The sequence below is a fragment of the Protomyctophum bolini genome, assembly GCF_963924005.1.
Source record: "Protomyctophum bolini genome assembly, chromosome: 14".
Taxonomy (NCBI): Eukaryota; Metazoa; Chordata; class Actinopteri; order Myctophiformes; family Myctophidae; genus Protomyctophum; species Protomyctophum bolini.
In genome coordinates, this window is record NC_137875.1 from 11404203 (window position 1) to 11430557 (window position 26355).

At 44.2% G+C, this 26355-nt stretch overlaps 1 protein-coding gene across 1 annotated transcript in view; it reads right to left on the bottom strand.

Moving 5' to 3' along the window:
• Positions 1-212: 212 nt before the first annotated feature.
• hs3st1l1 (heparan sulfate (glucosamine) 3-O-sulfotransferase 1-like1) overlaps positions 213-26355 on the bottom strand; it is a 32828-nt gene continuing 6685 nt past the window's right edge. The window contains exon 2 of the mRNA XM_080781597.1: positions 213-2106. Within this exon, the coding sequence (XP_080637723.1) occupies positions 888-1862 (975 nt within the window). The 5' untranslated portion in view covers positions 1863-2106 and the 3' untranslated portion in view covers positions 213-887. The remainder of the gene's footprint in view (positions 2107-26355) is intronic.

Consider the following 26355-nt stretch of genomic DNA (forward strand, 5'->3'; position numbering starts at 1 on the left):
TTCAATGTCCAAAGCTATTAGTGATTCCTGTACTACTAAAGCACAGCTCCAGGGCAACCATTTCCTTGCATTAATGTCCTCCCTCTACCACAGCGATTCAAAGGCTTATTCTATGCCTACCATAGCATGCTCCCTAAAATAACTCAAGTTGGAGGGAGAGAAAGAGAGAAACATGCCACCTTGCTGGTATGTTTCAAAGCAGAACGGTTTATTAAGAACAAGAATATCAAACAAGGAGGAGAAAAAAATGCTCGGCTTCACAAAATTGTATTCATCTCTATATGCAATCACTTGAAAATGGTTTTCGGCACAGAGAGAATGATTTTTGAGTTTAGGAACCCCCCCCCCCCACACACACACACACACACACACACACAAACTTTATCGTATGCCTGGAGTTACAATTTCATGTTTTGTTTTGTTTTATTGTCCCTCTTATAATATGTAAATACAGATCTGCCCAGCTGCAACCACAGTCGAGTTATATTAAGAGGCTATTCAAAGGGGGCGTTTAAATGTCAAGGTTCGTAAAGTGCTTCTTGGTCCCCTTTATTTGTCCTCATCACAGGTAAAATAGCATCTTCTTTAAGTCCTTTTGGCGCGGCCGTTGGGGTGCGTGTGTTTGGTCCGACGTACTAACAGTCCAACAGGCATTAGTCCGACACTCTATACCCAAAAATCCTAACCTCACAGGAAACCACGGGTTCATTTCAACCTGCCACGCATGTCGGGAGCCATGGGTCCGTTTTAACCTGCCACGTATGTCAGGAGCCACAGGTCCGTTTTAACCTGCCACGGGTTAGTTTTAACCTGCCACGCATGTTGGGAGCGACGGCGGTGTTGTCGGGACTAACGTCTGTTTGTGCACCCCCGGCCGCCCGGTGGGCTTATTGCCAGTCAAAGGAGCGCTTTACCAGCCTGTAGAAGGTGCGGTTGTGCTCCCGGAGGTAGGAGCGGAGCTGCTGCAGCACGGTGCCGTTGACGGCCGGATGGGGGCGGCCCTTGGACTCGTGCAGGCAGCGCTCGCGGCCGTCGCTCCGGATGCAGTAGAAGCCCTTGGTCTGGTTGAAGTAGAAGTTGGACGACACTATCCGCGGCGGCAGGTTGAGGAAGCCCTCCACCTTCTGGAGCTCGGGCAGCGGGTCTCGGATCAGCGTGTCTCCGTCCACGATGTGGATCTGCTCCAGGGGGAAGTGGCGCAGCCAGTTGCGCATGTGCACGTCGTACAGGCTCCGCTGGATGGCCTTGTAGCGCGTGTTGAGCGCTCCGTTGCGCACCAGCAGGTTCTCGATGGCCTGCACCGGCTTGTGGTTCTCCAGCCGGTTGAAGTACACCTGCGTGTAGTCGGAGATGACGCGCTCCGCCGGGTCGCGCAGGATCAGCAGGAGCTTGATGGAGGCGTTCATGGCGCGGATGCGCTCCGGCGCCAGCGCCGACGTGAAGTAGCCCGGGGTCTTCTCCACCGTGATCTGCTCCGGGTACGAGTAGGGCATCAGGTCGCGGTACCACTCAAAGCCCTTGGCGTAGTTCTCGTCCCAGTCGAAGAAGTGCACCTCGGTGGCGGCGGCGGCCACCTCCGGGTGGATGTCCAGCATCTCCAGCAGGGCCCTTGTGCCCCCTTTGCGCACCCCGATGATGATGCTGTGAGGGGCTCGCTTGCTCGTCCCCGGCGGCGGCGGGGGTGGTGGAGGTACGTTGTCTCCAGAGACGTTGGCCGGTAACCTGGTGCCGGAGGCACCGAGGTCCATCATCATCGCAGGGTTCCGTTTCGTGCCCACGACGCTGGACGCCTGGACGAACTGGGGCGGGGCAGCGTACGTCTGGAGAACCAGGAGCAGGGCAGACGCCAGGAAACACGCCATGATGCACACAGACTAGAGTGAGAGAAGTGGGAGATCAGAAGATGCCCGCCAGGGGGTTGCAACGGAGAGAGAGAAGCAGAGAACTGAGGCTGTTTTTCTCTGCGTGGTTCAGCCGTGGAGCAAGTCTGTCTCTTTGTCAGGCACAGAGGAGCAGGGAAGCACAGTGTTTGGTGTTTGCCATTGAACTGGAGAACACGGAGGCCGGCGGGGAGACGGATTCGGCACGGGTCCACCGACAGCACATCTGTGGAGAACACAGACAAAAACAAAAGAAAAGAAAAGACTTTCAGTCACATGTGGAGAAGAAATGGCAGATCACAGTGAGGGTCTATGCAACACTGGTTCCCAAACAGTTAGTCGGGACACATTTGTGCTCATATTTTTTGTTTCCTACATTTGAGTTTTTAGTTTAGATTTAAAAAAACATTCCCAAAACAGCAAAAATGTTCATGGATTAAAAAATAATACATTTCACATACTTTTATGATGAATAAAAGAGAAATCTAAGAAAGTGATGCATTATGCCCGCTTGCTATTTTCACTAGTTTGGGTCCTGGCCCCGGGACAAAAGTCTAATCTCTTTTTTTTGGGTCTCGACCTGAAAAGTTCGGAAAAATCACTGGTCAACACATTATCCTGCCACAGCAGCTGACACAGCAAATCCCTCATTGCATACACACATGTATACAATACACAGCATGTGTCACGTTTGAAATGGATCATTTCAATTTAACTCTCTTTATACACAGTCTCTTTTTCTATCCCCTGCAGTCAATTACATTTTTCCAAATTTTCTTTATTGGCATGAGAAAACATACGTTTGTTTACATTGCCAAAGCAAGTGTCACAATACAATTAAAACAGTTGGAAATGTGGAAAGTATATACAGTTGGAGGGGGGTACAGCATTTACATGTTATACAATTATTTTGCAGTCACTTTGGGACAAATAGCATTTTTTTCTCAGGACTATTTTTTTCTCAAGACTATTTAAGGACTATTTTTTTCTCAGGACTATTCGCAGGCTGTCTTTTAGACCCATCTGCTTTCTCCTTTCTCCTTTTCGATAAACGTCACTTCACTTCCAATTGATAATGAAATCCCTGTGGTTGAAAAGCATTCCAGCCAGGCAGCTCATTAGAAACGTGTGGCTGGAATATTCAAGTGTGGCTGAGAAAGAAAGCCATGCAGCCAGGGGGCCAGGCCTGAGCACTTCATCTTCCCTTACCAGGTCATAATCCTCGCTCGGATCAATACACTTAACATCCGCCCTGGAACACTGAAATAAAGGCGTAAGGGGAGGCGTAAGGACGAATTTGTTTGCAGGAAATCAGATGAGTTCCCACTTCTGGGTGACTTTGATTTCCTATACATGCCAAGAAAGATCGATATAAGGGGTCATGCAATTCAGCAGATACAAGGAGCGGGATTAAGGGTATTAGATAAGACTTCTAGCATCGCCCCAACTTCCCCTCAAAATCGTGGGAAACATTATAATTCGACGGCACATTGTCCTGACCTTAAAAAGGGAGTCATGATATTTAAAAAGTTTAGATTAAGCGTTGCTTCTTCCCTTCACAGGGCCCAGAGAGGCTTCAGTTCTTCCGTATCACAATATACATACTCCCCGGTCTCCCCCTCCCCAAAGTGGAGACGTGAAAAAGTAAACATTTGAATAAATTAAAGTCTTTGGAAACTTTTGCTTTTACAGGACCAAACCAGGCTGAGAGGAGTGCTCTTACATGGGGGTAGTCAAAACAACTGGGCTGGCTGGGATATGCAAACATGCAGCGAAACAGCAGAAAAGGTCATGGTTAGGTAATGTAAACAAACCAAGATGCTCCCTGTCAGAGAACTCTCACAGAGAGAGAGAGAGAGAGAGAGAGAGAGAGAGAGTTTGTGGAGTTTGGTTCAGGAGTTGAGCTTTAATCTAAATGACAGAAAAAGATAAACATCTTCTAATGCCTTTCTCCTGCATGCCCTTTCCCTTTTAGCTATTTATTTTCTATTTTACAATGATTTAATTAAATAGCTGTTGGGCATGTTGATCTTTTACGGAGTGAAATAGCAAGTACATACTATAGTGTTATGAACATTTTCCACTGCTATTTACCTTGGCTTGTACCATACGTATATATAGCATGCGCACCTTCGGTGTATATTTCTCAATCCTTCTCTTTCTTTCTTTCTTCTTCCGGGTTTGGGTTTGCAAGATGAAATATGTAAAGAATTGTATGTACTTAGAATGAGTGACCCTCACTCTGTGATCATAATGGGTGCATGGGCACTCCCTTACTTGTTGGGCGAGAAGGCTGAATGTTCCCAAGGTCAATAACAATGACCAACTCTCATCAAAAAGATCTCAAATACCAACCAGTATAATATATGGTTAACTAGTGTATGCCAAGTAAGGTACGTGGGTGAATTCGGGGAGGCCTCTCTGAGACGCTGTTTATAAATAAATCATCTGACAGTTACAGTATGCCCCAGAAAGCTTGTCCGAGCTGGAGATTCCAAAAGCCATAAACCTCCATTGCCATTAGCCTGATTTATACGTCATTGTATGAAGGTGTCACACAAACAAAGTACAAAGTATAAATTAGGCAATACTGTTCAAGGTAACTACTGTACACTTTTTTGAAAAATGTATACCTCCTTAGATAACAATAAGACCTGATGATCATGTTTTAGGGTGGAAAAAAATCACGGCACTCCATCTTTAACAATTCAAATGTGTGGAGTGTGTGTGGACCTGAGCGGATCTATTTTCAATGGTGAATAAGCCAATAGTGAAAACACCATGCCCCGGTTGTAGCACACTAGCGCAGCGGTCAAAGCAGCACTCTGAACTCTCAATGACCCCAATCAACAACCTGTCTGCTGCTAAACAAGCCACTGTCATGGTGATGACAGCTGTGTTGCGCCGAATGTGGTGACCTGTCGATCTGTGTTATGCCCAGCCTGGCCAAGCCAGAGCACGGGTAAGGATAGCGCAATGATACTGCCATGACTCAGTTGAAGATGGATGGATGGATTTGACATAACATTTATGGATGTAATTTGAGTAAAAAATGAATACAGTAGTAGTTCCTCAACATCCATCCAAGTCATCTCTTCATCAGTCTCTGCTCACTTGTACACTCCCACAACGCCCTCCCTCACTGACGCTTCTCTCACCCTAAACAGCTCCGTCTTTCAAACACATAAAGGGAGTGACACATGCCCTAGCCTAGCACGACACAACGATCTGTATAGCCAAAGCGCCAGGCCTGCATGGAGCCCTCGAGCCGTAGGAATGGCCCTGGCCTACGCTACTACAGTGCCCGGGGCGGGTTGTGCACGGAGGCACTTATGCGCTGTGACAGGCACGCCTGCCTGTCAGCGTTTCCCTGGCAGAGAACTGCCAAGTCCAATGCTCGCGGGCCAGGCAGCCAGACGAGCCTCCTGTCTCATCCAATTCCCGTCTCTCTGCTCTCACAGCTACACTGCCACCTGGAAGGAGCCATTGTTTCCACATCCCCACTGGGCCTTATTGCTTTATTCAGTACTTGATGCATATCTATTTCTCAAGCTTTTCATTCCGAACACACAGCAGCGGCGGCCAAACTATCTGGGCCGCTATAACCACTTAAACCAAGCCTGGTTGGACTGAATACTGACTGAAGGGGGGTAGATTGTAGTAGTGCAGATCGGACGGGTGGTCCCAGGACAAGGGCAGATGGAGGCCACTCTGTGATTGGACTCTGTGATCTTAATAACTCTGAGTGGACCATGTGTGGCTTGAAGGATGATACCACAAATCAACTTACCCCCAGCACTTTGAACCCAGCCATCCTTTATCCATCCTAGAAATGAGCCAACATGCACCCAAACACTTAATACTAGTGTACCGTTATTGTAATCTATGTATGCAGTGTGAAATACTGTACAGTATATGTACTGTACATTCATATATATATATACACACACTCACGGCTCACGAAGCGGCACTCTTGTGCCAGTCTTGCACGAACTGCAGCTTCTTTTCTAAATCATCTATGGCTTAGGTGGGAGCTGCAATCTGCTGTACAGTCAGTGCACTGCATAGGGATTGAGAAGCCACGGCTATACAGCAGAGCCCTGGCCCACAGAGGCCAGGGTATTCATCATATCCCACAAGCCAAAGCAGAGGGCTCTCCATGGGGTCTCACAGCTCTGCAGGAAACCAGGTTCCCTCCAATTAACCTAAACAGCCACCCCTATACATCTAAAGCACGGAGAGAGAGAGAGAGAGAGAGAGAGAGGACAAACCCTCATTCATTTACAGCAGGCTACCTACCATATTTAACTGTGACAGGCAGCAGGTACTACTGCGCAGAGCAGCTTTCTTTTCTTAATGGAACCTCATTAGAGATACATTAGTACAAAATTATTATTAGTACAGTTGAGCTTAATTACAAGGCTTTTGTGTGTCATCAAAAAATAATTTAGGTTGAGTCAGGTGTGCGTATTTACAGTTAACAATTCTAATGTGTGGACCTGAGCTGAACTTCCCCCTCAGACTTTGCACGAATAAACTATAAGCTACTGTAACAAATTAATGCACAACATCTATTTTCAATGGTGAATAAGCTAATACTGAAAATGCCATGAACCATTTGAACGCACGCACGTGCGCACGCACACACATGAGTTAAGATTAGTCTTCAAGGCTTGCTGACAGACAGAGGTTGTTATCTTGGAGCAGGGACAGTGGGAGGGGGTCTGCATGTACACAACAACGTACATAATGTAGTGTTTTGTCCTGCGTTGTTCCGTGTAAATGATGTAAATGGTGCTCACTGGGGCCTGTGCCGAGGCTCCCAGGGCTCGTTATTGGGGCGGTGTAGTGGCCGATAGAGCAGCTGGATGGGAACCATGTGGTTCCCAGTTCGATCCCGGCCAGGCTCCCCCAGAGTCAAAGTGTCCTTGAGCAAGACCCTGAACCCCTAATTACTCGCGATGTACTGGTCGGTGCCTTGCATGGTTTCCCCTGCCATCGGTGTATGAATGGGTGAATGCAATGCACAATCTATGTAAAGTGTGTGTGTGTGTGTGTGTGTGTGTGTGTGTGTGTGTGTGTGTGTGTGTGTGTGTGTCAGACAGCAATGTTCCTGTTGTATAATCCAGTGATCCTCCCTTCCACCAAATAATTAGGATGCACCGACATGCACAGTAATCCACAACGCCTTAATTATATTTTCTACAGAACTTGCCCTTATTTGTTCCTGCACTCCACCCCACAGGTTTTCAAAGAGGGGGTTGCAGAGGGCCAATTGGAAATGAGAGGAACATCTTAATAAAAGGAATTTGTGTGTGTGTGTACGTACGTCTGTAATCCACGTAACTCGAGAACCTCAAATTCGACACACACGTTCCACCCCACCACAGGGGGTGCAGTGCCCGGTGTCCAGTCGGTTGGACCCATGGTTGTCCAGAACCGCCCCAAAAAGACCTCTGCCCGGGCTCTGGACAGGGCCCCTGCCCAAGGTCCATATATGGAGCTGGACAGGGCTCTGGACAGGGCCCCTGCCCAGTGTCCATATATGGAGCTGGACAGGGCTCTGGACAGGGCCCCTGCCCAGTGTCCATATATGGAGCTGGACAGGGCTCTGGACAGGGCCCCTGCCCAGTGTCCATATATGGAGCTGGACAGGGCTCTGGACAGGGCCCCTGCCCAGTGTCCATATATGGAGCTGGACAGGGCTCTGGACAGGGCCCCTGCCCAGTGTCCATATATGGAGCTGGCCTGTTCTGACATCTGCATAGACTCCATATTTGGGCATGCCTGACATGGGCATAATATTTGGGTGGGGCATGCATTTCCAACTTGCATCGTTCCAAGTAGGCCAGTGCCCAATGCGCACCGCTGTAGAGGCTCCGACCGGCACCACTCTAGTATAGAGATAGATAGATAGATAGATAGATAGATAGATAGATAGATAGATAGATAGATAGATAGATAGATAGATAGATAGATAGATAGATAGATAGACACATTTCTAGATAGATAGATAGACACATTTCCAGCCAGAAGCTATAGCTAAAATGTACTCCTCAAGAAAACATTGGGATACACCTCCCTCCCACTCTAGTTGTAAATCCCACTAGCACTATGGGTTTGAATAATGGATAGATATTACTGCACAGTGGGATCCCTGGCCCAACATATTCATTTGAGCCACTGAATACAATTAAACGTCTGTGTGAGTCTTCTTCTCACAACTTTATATCTCTGAATTCTGAGTTTTTTTGTCTCGTAGGACTATGAGATGGGCAAATGCGAGAATTCTGACATGAAAAATATATATACGTTTTTATTTTTTACTTGCTCTCGGAAATGGGCTTGAACAGGGGTTTTCAACCACGGACTACATGAGATTTAGCCTCTCAGACCCAAAACTAAATAATATTTAGCCGTCAAGATTTTGTCTACAATTCCCCATGCTTTTGGCAAACGATCAAAATAACAATACTCCTACAGTAAATTCTCTAATTGTGTATACTTCTGGTAAATGAAATAATGCAGATGTCATTTGGTTTCATTTTACGCTCTCAAGAGCTAAAGATCTGAGGGTCCATTTGGTTACCAACTCTCCATCAATTAGCTGGGGATGAACTGGAACCGCCTCAAGGACCACAGAGTTAGTGTCAAAGTGTCCTTGAGCAAGACGCTGAACCCTAACATTTTGCTCCCGATGTGCAGGTTGGTGCCTTGCATGGTTTCCTCCTGCATCGGCGTGTGAATGGGTGAATGTGAATGGGTGAATGTGAAGCACAATCTATGTAAAGCGCCTTGGACAAAGGCGCTAAATAAATGCACCATTTACCATTTACCAAACAATGAAATGGCACTACTTTGAAGGGTACACATGTGAGCATGTGCTCGGCAAAGCTCTGATTTGAATACTGGGACCAGATATGAAAATCAGGAAGTGAATGAATAATGCTCTCCATCTATAGGTGCCACGTACTGAGCAAAGCTCTTAACCCTAAACTGCCAGCAAGCGGTGTTGTGCTCAGTAAATAGCAGATCTACAAGCTCACAACGTGTCACGATTGTGACACGTTGTAACTTGTGAGCTTGTAAATCTGCTATTGGAAGGCAATAACCAGTGTGCAACTATTAAAGTATAAATATAACTGAGGCTTGACAAAGCAAAGCGATGCCAGAATGGGGCAATTTCATGACAATTTACGGGCACGGCACACTGTGACGAATCAAAGACTTGTGCAAAGACTTGGATTTTAGATATTTTGCTAACGACCCTGACCAGCTGTCATCAATGTGTCCGTACACGGACAAAATGTGCCCGTGGCAAAGACTTGATCTTGTCCGTGGCACAGTTTTCTTTTATCTTTTTTACACACCATTATATATAGTAATGTTCTTGTTTTGATCATAAGAGTGACCCAATTACTGAATGTCAAGTCTCCAGGTTTTCAGCAGAATATGCATGATACTGATTTACTACCACACTATGTATGGCACATACTAGTAGTGGTGGTCAAATGTTTTATTTGCAATGATCCCCTTAAAGCTGCTATAAGCAATAATATGTAAAAAATGTAATGACCCTTTTTTCCCCAGACAGCCAGCAATGGGTAAAACGCCCCCACATTCTTTTGTCTCTGTGACACATCTATAGGGACCGCAGTCTGCATTCAAAGATTTTCCTAGAAGCTTTGTCATTGGTCTACTTCCTGATTGGTTAGTCATTTCGACCGGGGTTTTTTTTCTCTGACCAATGACAATTAAAGCTTCTAGGAATATCTTTGAATGCAGATTGTGGCCCCTAAATGTGTCACAGAGACTACATTGGTTTTGGGAGCATCTTACTCATTGCTGGCTGTCTGAAAAAAATAAAAAGGCATTTTTTTTAGTACATATTATTGCTTATAGATACTTTAACTCTGATAGTGTACAAATGGAACCAAATTGACCCGGGGGTCCCTGCGGCACAAAATGGGTTCACATGGGGGTCCATGGCCAAATACACATCACTGTTGGAGGTCCTTCAATGAAAATGCTTGAGAACCACTGACTGTATCACAGAATACCACTCGCTGGGCTGATGCAAGGTGAGCTCATATCAGAGCCACAGTTACATCATGACCATAACAATGACAGGAGGTCATAGTAAGAGACTCTCCTATGGCACCCCCTGCTGGAGGAGTATCATAGAGGCCTTCAACTGACCCCGAGACACGTTTTGCAATCATCTGAAAAGGTTGAAAGTCTATGATGTATGACTTATTAACCTGTGCGTTTTTCTTAGTAGTAAGTAGTAATTCTTACTTTTTGCTAATCTAGGCATGTCGTTCTCTCCATGCGCCCTTAAGATTAGGGGACGGTTCACTTCAGAAACGCCATTATCCTTCCTCGTGCTATGAGAAAGGGTAAGACGTTGTTAGCTGCAGGTGCTTACACTAAATATTCATTGAAGTGTCAAAACAATTTCAGAAATCAGATTACACGGTGGAAGTGATGATGCGATGTGCACTTTAAGACTTAACACAATCACCATTTTACACAAAATAACTGCCAGATTCCCATTACTGTTACAACTTTACTTAAGTGTAATTCAGCAGGTGGGGAGAAATGAAACTGACATTAATGACAAACTACAAATCATCAAATTGGAATTGTCAAACATGCATTTTACAAACGCATTAACAACACGTGTCTAAAATAAATAACGATTGCAATCAGCTGATCTCACAAATGATCTTTATCCGACAGCCCAATAGAGCAGCTCCCTATATAGAACATATTCACATATCTTCGCATTTTGCATGGGTAGACATGGGAAAGGTAGACGCCTCCTTGGGCTCTGGGGCGTCTGTCTGTGGGGAGTCTGTCTGTACTCAAGTGAGGTCAAGCTTCCACGTTGGTGCTTCACAGTCCGGCATGGCCAGACAACTTGCGGGAGGCAACAGTCTGGCCAGGCAGGACTAGTGCTTCACAGAAACGTCCGTGTGCATCACAGAGCAGACGTTTGGGTGTGATAAGTCGGAACAAGACAAAACGTGCTGTGATAAGTGTCACTGGCCAGTAGTCACTTGAATGGTAGCGTGGCGTAGCGTGCCTGCCGCCCTCACGTCGATACAGGTCGCTCCAATGAACTGCAGCGGCCAATGAGGCATCTATTTTTGAGGGGTGATAGCCTCTCCTATGTCCAGCTTTTGGTGTATGTAACCCAATTCCCAAAACTACAGTTCTCAACAGGCCCAAAACCTGGGCCCTCATCAAACCCTGTACACTCAAGACACTGCCCCTGCTGCCACCCTTAGATCTCCATATATGGAGCTGTCCTGTTCTGACATTCCATGTTGATGTGAACCCCTTCCAACCCTGTACACTCAAGACACGCTCCATATACTGTATGGCCAGTACAAAATTAATTTCATATGTTGATCTGGTTAATATGGTGAATGGGTGAATGTCAACAGAGATGCTAGTACGAAGCTCAGAAACTCAAGAAAGAAACTACAGGATCGTCTATAGAAAAATGAAGTCATACAATTAAACCCAAACATTAATGTATTTCTGGAGTGTGATTTTAAAGGATGACGTAATTCACGCCCACATGTCGGCAAAAGGCATTCATTATGGAATGGAAGAGAGAGAGTAATGTGCCATTTAATGGCACACTTGCAGACACATGTGCCCTCAGTGGAGACACTAATTGTGGTGTTTTAACTCTAATCTCCTGTGCTTTCTCGTTAAGCCTACAGAGTTCTTTTCAGCAGTTTTTCCTGCATCGGACTTCAATGCGGAAAGCAAGCCTATTCCAATTACAAATCCTTCTGCCAACTACCATCTGTAGTGACAAGGCACGCGCCTGTGTGTGTGTGTGTGTGTGTGTGTGTGTGCGTATGTGTGCGTGTACTCACTTCCTTGCGGGAGAACACAAGGCGTCCAAACGCAACAAATTGATTGCTGCAGAGAACCCACAGCCTGCCGTCACTTTTTGGCCCGGCTATATTCCCTGGCCAAACATGCCATTGTTCATCCAGAAGTAATGACTGCACATTGAGCTGACATGGGACAGCTCTCAGCCTTCTCTCCGTTACCTCGCCGCACACAATGCCCCGGACAACATTCCACACGCCACTTCCGCTTTGACATTTTGTCAATGCACTGAGATTTATGCCTGAGCATCAACCAGACTGACATCATTTGGATTCCCAGGAGGCATTTTGGCAGACAAAATAGGTTGACTCGCTCATCGCCACCCCCCCCCCCTGGATGAGTGGAGGCGACCAATCACGAAGGCTCACTGCCGACTGACTCACTCAGGAAGTGATCCGTGGCCGGGCAGAGACAACACGGATGATGAGATGGGATTCAATCAGAGCGGAGCCTGATGATCTTCATTCAACCCGCCACTTCTAATAAGTTCACACTAAGCTCTCCGGAGCTGGCTGGCTTGGTGAACTGCAAGAGCCCTCCTAAACACCAACTACTAAAATGCAGCTAATTTACTTCCGAATGGATTTAATGATAGCTTTCTTCCTCTCAATCATAATACCTTCCTAGAGTAGTTGCATCACATCAAATCCTTACTTTGAACTCCATGTTAAAAGTAATTAGACTGCGGTTTGTTTGAAGAGTGAACACATATTCCAGCTCTTAATTGCCAACTCCATTTAAACAAATGCATGCAGCGGGTTCGTCTACTCTGTTTTTTGAACATTGAGGCTGCATGGTCTCCAGCTCCTCTGTCTCTCACAGGCATCCTGCAATATACACATATATTATGGATGAATTACTTCATGAAATAAAAAGCAGGGCATCTTATAATGAACTGTGAGGAAATGGTTAATTTTTGATGGAGCCACATATGATGAATAGTTTAATGAAGAAGAAAAGGGGGGGGGGGGGGGGGGGGGACTATGGCAGGGCCCTTTGGTTGCTCACAAAGATGTTACGGCCTTGAGGGAAGTGCAAAAAAAGGCAGCATGTTTTGAACATGCAGAACTGTAGCAGGGGCCTAGGGTTTTTAATCAATGGAATATGCATTACTCATTATGACCTGGGACGCATCTGTGTCACTTTGGCGTTTAACCACATTACCCATTATTTCATACTTAAGATATTGAAAAATAGCAGATCTACAAGCTCATAGCACGGCACTCAGTGCCACGCTATGAGCTTGTAGATCTTCTATTTTTTGGAAAAATCTTTCAATATTTATTCTTTCACAGCTAACTTTTTTAAACTTGAATATTTGCTTCTGGGGGAACAACATATTTCCAGATAGGGGTCCGGAGGCCTGATACGTTTTTCCAGAAAACTGTCCGGATATTAGAAGACATTTTGTAGAATCTGGTCTCAGGTCGTCATTTTGTAGAATCTGGTCTCACTTCCAAACAGCATTGAGACTCATGAGTAAAGGGTTTAATAGACAGACTATATTATAGTAGCACCTTACACTAAAGTACATGCACCTTACATCACCCAGACCATCTGTGTTTCTTTGAACCGCAAAAATGCACACAAACACCTCGTGCCTATTTCATCAAACTTCAGCTGGTGTGTGTGTGCATAAGATGGAAAAACCTCTACCTTGGCACAATGACGGGAATGACTGGAATACTGGAAGACACACATCAGAGCTCTGCCAGTGTTTTTTCTGCCATGCCAAATATGTATTCAACACTAGGCGAATTGAGGGGCTGAGAGTTTGGACCTTCTGTGATGTTCTTCCGGATGCCAAGCACACTCGAGTGATACGACTCCTGGCTGCGGTTGTGGAAATGATAGCAATGCGTTCAAGCGGGGAGGAAAAATAAATCCCAACGGCGTAGGCCCGGGGGTGGGAGGAGTGGATAAAGAGCATCAGTGTAATCATGAACTGCTGCTCATATCAAAAAGTTTTGCCATTATTCTGTAAGATGGTAAATTGACTTATTCTAATCTTATACCGCCGCATTAGGTTTATCCTAACACTCTCTCTTTCACTCCTCTCTCCCCCCACTACGGTAGAGAAGTAATACCACCAGCATGAGCATTCATAATGTAAACAAGCCGGGCTGTTATAAACCCCACTATGTGCACATACTTTGTAAGAGACTGAATAAGCAGAAGCTGCCACAAGAGAAGGGGTGCCACAGAAAAATCACACCAGCTGGCCCGGCAACGGTATATCTGGAAAGGCCTCTCAACCAGTATAGTGACCGTGATCTAGTGGTTCCACGTTAGGGTAACAGAGCTATCAACTGACCCACAGCGAACAAGGCTCAAGTGTCACATGGGCGTACTCGCAGGGCAGCAATACTCATTTTGCTAATGGTATCCGAGCAGCAAACCAGTGGAGCATTAGCAGTGGCATATGTGTAGATGAGATGTGGTATGCAATCGATCATATCTACACACCGACGGCCTACACTTCTGAAATATATTTTTTTGCCCACAGTGGCTGACCTTGAACTTGCGCAAAACATCGCGCTAACACGAGCCTATCACAGTATTACGTTACCTTATCAACATAAGTAATTCAAGTGGTTGGTTTCACATGCTGGCCATTGATTGTAACCCAATCATATGGTTGCGGACTAAAGTGGCGTAGCCAAATGCCAAATCAGTACATTGGTTTCAACACTGCCAAGTCATGCCTTTAATTAATTTGCAGTCTCTGTCTGTGCACTCAAATAGTTTGGTTCAAAAAGGATGAATCCACCATTTTTAATGATGGCTCATGGGAAAGAAATTAGCACATCTCATGGTATCGAAGTCCTAAGAAATCGTAATATTCGTATAGATACAAAAGTTATGCAAGCATTCATTCATGTCTGCATAAATGCTTTTTTGGGCTGTCGGGGTTATTGAGCATATTTGAACCATTTATAGCTGTACATATTGGTACTGTTGAGGATAAATGTAGGCAGACGTCTTCGGTGCTAAACTTCCCACCAACCAACATTCTCGCAATGTTCCACTCGCAGGGCAGACTAGATCAAAAGGGGGAGTCTTAATCTATAATGACAATCTCCAGCTCCATTTCCTTCCTCGCACCTTGACTGTGCCTCACCCTGGCTGGCAGGATGTGCTTCAGAGATCTGATTGGACGGAGATGGAGCTAGGGAGTGAGCAGGGGGCATATAAACAAGTAATGGGGCTACCTGGATGTTGTGACATTAAACCGGGGCTCTGACTTTAGTTACATCGATCACGGCACTCCTCAGCCTAATTAGTAGTTGCTTTTAGTGTTGTGTGCCAAAAATAGGCAATCTGCAAGCTCGCTGTAAAGCAGTTGCTTCCAGCGTTGCGTGCCAAAAATAGGCTGCAAGATCATCTGCAAGCTCACAACAACCGCACCGCATTGAGATGCGTTGTGAGCTTGTAGATCGGCTATTTTGGCACGCGACACCAGAGTACAACTTAAGAACAGTTGAAATTAAGCATCCATTTCATGGGCCGGTCCATGCATTTTCCTCCTAACTATATGCACCGTCCGGCTTCACTGTCAGGCTTCAGTGAAGATTTAAAGTTTGTCCTTAAAGAAGAACCTCTGGTGCCAACTTGGCTCTCGTTGTCAAAGCACAAAACTAAAGGCTAATTAAATTGAAGTTGCAAATTGAAGTTGCAAGTATACATTTTATACTCGGCTAACGAAAAGTGCATGTTGTTTTTGTTGTACGACATGGTTTACCTGACAAAGTACAAATTAGCCCGAGGAAACAGGTTTGTTCTCTCTTCCCAGTCGTTGCATTATGGGAGGTTTCAGCACAATCCTGCATTATATTTTTCTCTTTTGTAAAGTCTGGATGTGCTAAGTAGTAGGAGCAAGTTAAATCACTCAAGCGTGAATACCGAGAAAGGAGGTAAGCGCGCGTGTGTGTGTGGTGGCGGTGGTGGGGGAGGAATTGCCCTGGAATATAAGTGAATTTAATCCCTGTCAAAAGGGGAAATAGTCCCATTATGCGAGATGGATCTGATTAAATGGACTAATTTAAATAGGCCTGTCTAGAAGGCAACGACAGTGTTCCTGCGGTGTGTGCAGCTCTGGGTGCCTGACAGAATCAGGTTGAGACAGCGGGAAAGAATAAGGCAGGTTTCCTTTCAGTGTCGTGGTTTTGATATGCAGGCCAGCAAAACCTATAAGCTTGTCTGAGTGCTGCATGGCTGAGCTAATGAGGATAGCTATGGGATGTTATTTACACTCCTTGAACTAAAGCAACACGCAATATGCATTTACATTTTCTTTCCTAAACATTACCATGCTGATTATAAAAAGGGGACATAGCGATATACCACAGCGTTACCCAAAGTTTTTGAAAAGTCTTGTCAGAAGTGAATAATTTTAGATTGTCATGTGGAACTCTACAGTGTTTGAGCATGACCTAGGTGTTCTCATTGTAGCTGGTTCCATTGATTATAGTGGCATCGGTTGGTTGTGGCTGCCAGGTTCCTGGAATGGAACCGTTTGTTACGTGCCCAGTGTTATCACATAAAAGCCTCTGTCAATTTCATCTGTGCCCCCTCTTGTTACTACTGTCCTATTTCATCTGTGCCCCCTCTTGTTACTACTGTCCTTCATGAATAAGTCATCAGTTCCACGCTATTCCCCTTTGGCTTATTGCTCGTTCCACTGCCTCCATGGCCATGTAAAACCAACTGAAGTGTTTATGGGAGATAAGAGGCGATGGAGGTCGCAGGTCCAATAACTCCTTTTATCACCCCTGCACGTTATGCACCGTTTTTTTTACGAGAGAACCCGCAATAGAAGAATTCTTAATTAGAGAAGTTTGTGGACCCGACATCAGAGCAGGCCTAGTGGGGAAATATAAAAAAGTACCACCGAAAAGATCGTTGGACCCACTTGTGTTACTGTGTCTGGTAAACAATGACGGAAGATGTGCCTCGTGTATCAATATCATTGAAGACGAAACATATTAAGAAGGCCTGTGAAACTTGAAGCTGTTGTTATGTGCAATTGGCTTGTTTGTCGAGATAAGTCCAAGAGCTTTCATAAAATCATTCATTGATTCTTTTCGGGTGGACTTATTAAAGGAAGAGACTCTGCCTTGTCAATGGGATTACTGCCGGAGCCATTATGGTGAGCTGAATCCAATTCACAATGCAGGAAATGTGATGTCCATGCTGAAGCCTGTTCTATTGATCTGCATGTCGGACATGCAAATGAAAGACAACACCTTTGAGTTTAATGGCACGCAAATCTTTAAAACGGATTGCATTCGTTCGCATTGATATGGCTAGACATATTTTAGGAAGGACAAATGGTTTAATAACCTACTTTGCAACGTATCTCTGTAAAGGTCGTTTGTGTTCATTCTCTTCTCCTGCAGCAATGAGAGAGGACATTTTTTTACTACGCTGCCATTTTGGGTCCCGTTTAATGAAGTGCCACCTCTGAGAAAATGAACAGGCCAGAGTAGAACATAACTAGCTTCAGTTTCAATTAGCTTAGCAGGAGAACATATTCCACCAGACTCTGATAATGACTGGGTCTTCTGTTCCCAGTCGCCTGCATAAGTACTGAAGGGTGGGTGGGGGGTGCGGATTAATTACTTATTTTTTCCCAGACTGAGGAGTGATCTCGTCCTTGATTGCATAATTTAAACACTCCATAATTATCTCAACTCCATAGCAACGTTTGAAGGCAGAGAAATAATGTACATACCGTCGCTGTTGCGAGCAGGAACCTTTACCTAAATACTAAGTAAATTTATAATCCCCATTTCGTTTCATTTGTCGCAAGACATAGTCGTATCTACTACTTTTGCTAAATGTTTGCCTAAAACAGTGGTTTTCAACCCTTTTCACATCAAGGTCCATTATTTATTTGGCATTTAATTGAGCCACGGACCACCATTGGATGACATTAAGCCTCTCAGACCCTGTGGTACCATAGGAGAGATAACAAGGCAAACGTTGATCAAAATAATTCTTCTACATTCTCTAATCGTGCAGAATTCAAGTTCTTGTAAATAAAGTAATGCAGATGTTTAACAATCATTTGGGTCCCACTAATTGGTTGAGAACCACTGGCCTATAATGATGCCTAAAATAGGGATGCCAGCGTGAAAGTGGTTACATCTGCATGTGGGTTTTATACATATTTAACAGAAAAGTATTAACAAGAGCTTCTGAGCTTTTGACTAAATAGATTGGAACAATTGGAACAAAAATCTTCTTTTCAGAGTTCATGAAAAAATTTATGTTTTTGGACTTACAAGGTTTCCAACAGTGACAAAATGAGTCATGTTTTCTCCTGTAGGTAGGCTACTCAAACGTTAACGTTAAAACATGCGTGTATTGGAAATTAACACACGTCACAAAAACCAATGTAACCTAACCTGTAAATATGCACAGTTTACTATACACTCAACACGACTCCACTGCAAAGGACTTTAATCCATTTTGGACAGAAACCCCTTTTGGTGTTTTAACTAAGCATTATGTTATACTTTAGCTATTGAAAAATAGCAGATCTACAAGCTCAGCGAGGTCTACGAGCTTGTAGGTCTGCTATTTTTGAAAAATCGTAAAAATGCGGCACAAATCTTTGAATATATATTCTTTCAGAGCGAACGTTTTATTTATTTCAACGTCAGGTCTAAATGCGTTAAGAAGCAGTAGAGCTTGTGAGACTATATGCCAATGTATCCCAGTAGGATAGATAGATAACATTATCGCCTAACCGATACAATTGCAGGCCATCAAGCGGTAAGTGTGATGCAATCCCCTCATCTACCCCTAGATAAACCATCTTTCACTTCATTTAGATAAAGGATTGTACTGGGGCTCCACCTGATTACATCTATATCGGGCAGACGCCGTGGCTCTATTGGTATTTAACAAAGATTAGCTTTAAATTGATGATTAACCTTTGTAATCCTGTTGAAAATGGCTTGCTTGTCTTTAGCCACACAAAAGAGAGAACCCGCATTATCGCTCAGGGAAAACGGAGGCTCCGAAAGCAAATGAGGCCGTATTATCTGCCTGGTACTTGGGTGGATAATGAAGACAAATCTTCACACTAGAGAGTCATTGAATAATGAATCCAAACAGACAACTTCTTTTTCATTGTGCATGTTTTAATAAAACTTCTATATCCACCGTGACCCCGATAAGCAATTGCAAAGTCTTATCTTGAGAGGAAGCAGAATTTGCATGTGGGAATGACTGGCTTCCGTTGTTTAGAAGGCAGTATTAGGGAGTAATCAGACAGTAAATGAGTAATTTCTCCATACTTAACTGCGACTGGGGAGATAATGGTTTAATTTGTGGGCAATGACTTTCCCCACTTGGAGTGGACATTAAAGCTGCAATCCAGAACTTATTTGAATGAAAACATTTTTAACCAGTCTCTGTAGAGTATTAATACAATATAGCTAGCACAGTGGGTTTTCATACAGTGGTCCTTGAGGGGGCTCCAGGTGGTCCCCATCTAAATGATGGAGAGTTGGTAACCAAATGGACCCTTATTAGATCTTGACTTAAAGTCAAGAGTTAAATTATTGTTAGACATCTGCATTACTTTATTTACAGGAAGTCTACACAATTAGAGAATGCAAAATATTTTGAATTTCAATCGATGTTTGCCTGAATGGAACCAACATCAATACAGCATGGAATTATGGACACACTCTTATCCAATGACAATTGGTTTTGGGGTCTGCGAGGCTAAATGTCACTGAATGGTGGTCCGTGGCTCAAATGCCACATTTATAGTGGGCCTTGATATGAAAAAGAGAACCACAGTCCTTTGGGTTCAGAATCTCCAGTAGGACATATATAACTTACACACAGGCCAGTGCAACCTTATGTATCTGTTGCTCTGGTAGCAGATATAGAAAAGTAGCCTACAATAAATCACACACATCCACCGGGGCGAGGTTATAACAATAGAACAAAGGCAAGGTCCACACATGCTCCAAAGCTTATAAAAAAGTATTATTATTTCGGTTCCAACCCCTGCCTTACACCATAGTGGACCTGACGTTTCGAGCCTCATGGCTCTTCATCAACCTTAACCCATACTGTGGTGTTTTAAGCATTATGTTATACTTTAGCTATTGAAAAATAGCAGATCTACAAGCTCGTAGCGCGGCACTCGGTGCCGCGCTATGAGCTTGTAGATCTGAAACGTGAAATCGTGAAAATGCGGCACAGATCTTTGAATATATATTCTTTCAGAGCGAACGTTTTTAACTCAAATCTTTGCTCCTGGGAGGGTCCCTGGAACATCATATTTTTACATGGAGGTCGGCGGGCCAATTACATATATTTCCGGGGGTCCTTGACATGAGCATGTTTGAGAACGACTGATATAGAAACATAGGTTTTTCAGAAAACTGTCATGATTTAGAAGACATTTGTAGGATCGTAAATGGGTTATTAAAACCTTTTTAAGCGTTTGGAGCATTATGCAGTGTGCGGACCTTACCCTTTTTTTCTCTGGTATAGCAGATATGACACACTGCTATCATCACCTACACAAACTTTACTAAGGTCACATTCTCACCTAATACTTCGGTAGACTCAATGCGTATGGGTGGAGAATTTGGGATTCTTGCATATTTAATTTGCTGCGGTTTGCCTTCACACTGTCATTCGCAGCAATTCGAAACGCAGCAGGGGGGGACCTTTATCAATGTGTTCCATTCATAAACTAGCCTACACAGTGAAATCTATGGTGATAAAATTACACTCATAACGTGCATGTGTCGTGCCGTCTGGGACCCCCCCCTCTCTCTCTCTTTCTCTCTCTCTCCACGCACGCAGCCGCCACACACTGTTCGTTTGGGCATGGAGGCACAGCGCTGTGCGCACTGATATAACTCCCCAGTCCCCACACAGTGACAGCACTCCATGTTTATGGCACGCACAGACAGACAGACAGAATATTCTGTAGGCTATAATAGGCTACACTGCAGTGTTTTTATGTGTTTTCTTAAGCAATTGATTAATGTACACGTCCTCATTTCGATCAGGGCTTCAGTCTCCTCATTCGACCACGTCTATCCACGGTAACGGGACATCTTTGCGCTGCGTAAAATATGCCTTCTCCGTCTCCAACTGTGTTCAGCTCCTCACCCGCCACATTGTTTGCTTAATTTCCTTTATTTGCTGCGGATTGCATTCACACCTGCACCGAATCGTAGTCAAGCGCGATTGGAAGCGAAGCGAAACCCCCGTTTTTGCTCGGAGTAAAATGCGGTTCTTTGCTGCGCATTAGGATTCGAATGAGCCTTCACACCTGCCAAACGAAGCGCACTTTCTGAAAATGCGCAGCAGGATGCGTTTTAATCGCAGCAAAGCTCTCTGGTGAGAATGTGACCTAAGGCATGTTTTAACGTGCCCATCCACTGACCTCATTGACAGTTAAAAAGATTCCACATGCATGCATGGCAGCATATTATTGATTTACAGGGTAAAGTATGAGTAACAACTGATTTATATGCAGTGAAACAGCCACAGCTGCGCATCCACACCCAGCTCCATCTGCTGCCCACTTGAAAATCATTATGGCTGAAATTATGACCAGTGGGGATAATTGTGCATCTATTTCAGGAATAGACTGGTTTCACAATCCTGAATGATGCATGGAGAATCATAATCACCACAGCACAATTTTCTCCTGATTCCCCCTCCGTATACAAATTGTTCTCAGTTAGTACTGGTCTGGTCCCTGGCAGAAAGTTTTATGACACACTTTTGTAATCAGTGAAGCTAAAACATTAAAAACTTTCAAAGCTATAGAAAGCAGAGACTTCAAGTTACTGGGATCCATGATGTCACCTGACGGAGTGGCGCTGCTCCCGCAACAAGGAACGTGTTTGTGTTTGAACGATTCTGGGTCTGAAAGAATATCACCATTTTTGAAATAAGTGTCAGAGCTGAAATTGACATGTAAATATGAAATAAATGCTCATACATGTAGCTAGGTGTAATGTTAGAGTCCACAGAAGTGAACCTTTCAAGCCTGTTTTCTCAACTCGCCGTTTTCTCCAAGACATTACTCTATATAAGCCATATCTCCAAAACCGGTGGGTCAAACTGAACAACCAATATGTCAATTTGAAGTGTGTCAGCACTCTGTCTAAATAGCTTTTTGAAGTATTTTAGGGTCCATTACTCTCATTTGGTTCAATTCATTGTACATGATCTGATAATGGGACAGATTTGTTTAGTTGACAATAGGAGGATAATGATATGAACTATCACCCTTCTCACAAAACAAGTATATTTAATGATCATTATATCCTTTTAGGCACCATAAGCCACCCACTGTGCTGCAAACCATTATAAATAAATACCTGGAAAAAAAACAATAAGCAGTGATGAACTGCATAAATATGGTTCATGCTACTTAACCCATTTAGGACTGAGTCCGATTAAAAAAAAAAACAACATGTTTCTATGTCAATGGTGCTCAACCTTTTTCATGTCAAGGACCCCCAGAATTATCAGTATTTGCCTGCGGACCACCATCTGAAAATATGTTGTCCAGAAAAAAACGTTTGCTCTGAAGGAATATATACTGTATTCAAATATTTGCGCCACATTTTCACGATTTTTCGTGCAGATCTACAAGCTCGTAGTGCGGCACCAAGCTCGGCACGCTATGAGCTTGTAGAGCTGCAATTTTTCAATAGGATAAATTACAACCTAATGCTTAAAACACCAAAAAGGGGTTCCCGTTCTGAATGGGTTAAAGTAAGTAACAGAATGTATCCGTTTCCCCAGGAAATCATGTGGGATGCTGTCATCATTGTCACTATCATTATCCTCCCCCGTGAGCAGCTGTGACCGTGTGACGTCGGTTTGTTTGCGGACCACTTACTCTGGTCTCTGACACTAATTACTGTGTAATTTGGTGTTTTAAGCATTATGTAGCTATTGAAAAATAGCAGATCTACAAGCTCATGAGCCATGGAGAATACTCAAGGTTGTGCATTATTATTTTTCAGATAACCACACACGCCTGTGGTCTCATCACCATTCTTCTAAATTAATTCTTCAGTACCCTTGTCATAATTGATACTTCATTTTTAATTAATACTTCATTAGTGCAGGTATGACTCAACGTGTCACTCACAAACACAATTTTTGCTTTTTTATAACACTTTACCACGGACACGATTATGCAAATTGCGATTAGACAATTGTGTAATAATTGCGACAGGCCTACAAAGCATTACGAACATTTCTAGGGCACACAGACTGTTTCAGAATTTAAATTCAGACTGGGAGCCTATTCTTATTCCAGATGGAAAAAGGAGTTAACAGCAAAGCTGAACAGCTTGCGTGAATGTTCAGCCTCCACCAAAGACAATAGTAGTATTCAGAACCATGGACAGCTTCACTCTTGGTTGTAAGTCTAGGTGCAAATGATACACGTAGGCGGAGGAGGAGCATTCTTTTTTCCCCTTCTTTATGTTTCCTTGGAAGCAGTGAAGATTGATGTCAGAGAGAGCAGGCGAGATAATCCTAACGCTTGCATCTTTGTTCAACTTCAGTGAACGTCGACCAGGACTCAACCAGTAGCAATGTACTGTATGTGGTTGACACCGCTTGGTTCGTTGTGGTCTTAAAACTGTGCACTCTTGGGCGCCCGCTGGCCAAGTGGTCCAGTTGCATGCCACATATAGTGTAGGCCTGACAGCGTGCCGCGTGTTCGAGTCCCGTTCATGACGACCTTTGCTGCGCGTCTCTGCCCTTCTCTCTCTCCCACTTTCCTGTCTGTCTTCACTAATGATAAATCAATGGTAAATGGTGCATTTATATAGCGCCTTTATCCAAGGCGCTTTACAAAGATTGTGCATCAATTCAACAATTCACCCATTCACACACACACACACACACACACACACACACTCACCTACCGATGGCGGCGGAAACCATGCAAGGCACCAACCAGCACATCAGGAGCAATTTGGGGTTCAGTGTCTTGCTCAACGACACTTCGACACTAACTCTGGGGGAGCCGGGTTCGAACAGGCAACCTTGCAGTTACCATCCAGCCACTCTACCCCTAAGCCTCCGCCTTAATCAATAAAGGCAAAAAGCCAAAAACAAATCTTAAAAAGAGAAAAAAGTGTGCACTCTTGTGTGACAAATAACCAAATCGACTCAAACTGTACTACACATCAGCACTGATTTCCATGTGCATCACTGCCCAGATTCGACACGACAAGATATTAATTTAGCATCAGAAGGTGATAGTCATTCCTCTGCATTTGTGTAACCATGTCTTTATGCAAATGAGAAGCAAAATTTTACTGGGCAACGGCCAATCAGATTGTTGAATGTGACGAGGTAACTAAGATTCATGCAGCAACCACCGGCAGTAACACCACTTGAGAGAGGCAGAAAGGAGACATGCTTATCGTGGATAATAAATGGAGGCTGAAGGTACGGAAATGATGTGGTTTATGTTCCCTTTACGTGTTTCTTTGTGCCAGCATTAACAGTCAAATGTACAGGCTGTACATGCTGGTATGAAACACACTCACAATTTACATTACCTTCTACTGCCACCATAGTATCCCATCTGTCAAACCGTTAAATTATTCTGCTCAGAATTGGTACGCGTTTAACAACAAAATAAACATAGTGAAGAGTGTTGAGATAATTGTTTGTGCTTCTAGGGGGATTAAACATTTAAACACAGCTTACGTTTTAGCGACATGCCCACTAACGGAAAAAGTCATTTGATCCGCTTACATGTAACATTATCAGCATGGGGAAGGAGGTGACTGGAATTTACTAATTTAGTTCAACTGTAGGCATATATGGCCCGATGCCTTTCTATGGCGACAACCCTGTCAAACATGCCTCTGGCCGTTCTTAGTCATTTTAGTAAGCAGCTTACTATTCTATCCGTAGACTCAGTTTCCCAGACATAAAGTAAGCCTAGTCCTAGACTCAAAACTTATTTTTCAAATGGAGATCTTCATTGATATTTTCTTGTTTTGTATGGCATTAGGCTTAATCTATGTCTGGGGGAAACTGGCGAAAGTATATCTAAAACACTTATTTTAAAGACTTATAAAGACATATTTTCTTCTTAAACTAGAAGGCTGCCAGCTCAATCCTCTGCCAGGAGGACAGTGCATTCCTGCTGTGCACTTCTTGAGCAGCAGGTGTTAACATCTATGGTGCCAACTGATGCTGCCAAAGTTCCCAAGTCACGCAAAGGCACTGTAGCCTAAGGGCCCCGGGCAACACTGGGGATGGAATTGGCACGGAATTTGCCAACAGAGCGGGGTCCGCAACGTTATGCTACCACTATAATCAATGGAAACCCACTGCACCGAGAAGTCGGGTGCGGTGTGCAGGTTGTGCGTAAGCTCAGCGTGGCGTGAATCTTCTTTTTACGCAAGTGCTGTGTTTTTATGCAGCCCCTCGCCTTCAGAGGGAAAACATAATAATACGGAACTTCCCGCGGGACGGACGAATTGTTGTCAGTGCAGCCACCTAGCTGCTTCCGTTCCGCTCCGGCCACGGTACGGTTCTGTATTCTGTTCCTTCCCCAGTGTAGCCTGGCCGGCTGTAAGATTGTTCCACCTGTGCTCTCATCTCTGACAAGAAATGCATAAGTAGCTATCTGTGACTGTGCATGAAGAACATGGTTGACATGCACACAATAAAAACCACCAAAAGAAATTCTGTCTTTTTTCATGATTCTTTTGAATCACTTAATGTCTATACATGACCTGCACTTCAAATGAAAATCCAACTAGGTCTGCATTTCTCTGCATGGGTTTTTGACCTTTCCACGGAAAGCCCCAATCATTGTCATAAAGATGGACTTTCATATTTAGACGAACCAAGAACTTGGAACAAAATGTCAAACAGTGCTCCGGGTGGTGGCAGAGACTGTGAGCCAGGAGAAGTGACTGCTTGACAGTCACTTCACTTGACAGTATTCACTCGCCCCGCTAAAATTACTCACGGTTAACCACTTTCACCCTGGCGTCCCAATTTTGGGCATGTCATTAAAGGCCACGATTTTCTAAATGCGACCCATTGTCAGCTTGTAGATCGGCTATTTTTTTTAAATGCTTGAATAGGGCTTACATTCCGTGTTGAGGAATTTACAGCCTACTGTGATTCATTTCTGGGTGATTGGCAAAACACTTTAATGAGGTCTCAGTCATTGATACATTTTTGCATAATTATGTTCATAGAGCAGTGATGTAGGCTACCTCCTAATATCACCTGCTTCAAAGGCCTCCGTTGAATAGCTCTCCTCATTAGCTTTAACTGTATTGGGTGGGGGGGGGGGGGGGGGTCCTTGCATGCAGCCAGCACCTGATTTGAATGAAAATTCATTAAAGCAAAATCATATTCCCTGAAATGTTGCACTGTACACCGTGTACAAGCCCTGAGACACAGCAGCACAACACGCAGGTTATTTCAACCTCAGAGATCACTGGGAGTCTGATCTCACGTGCACGCAGCGCACATGCATATATGTAACAGTACACACGCATAC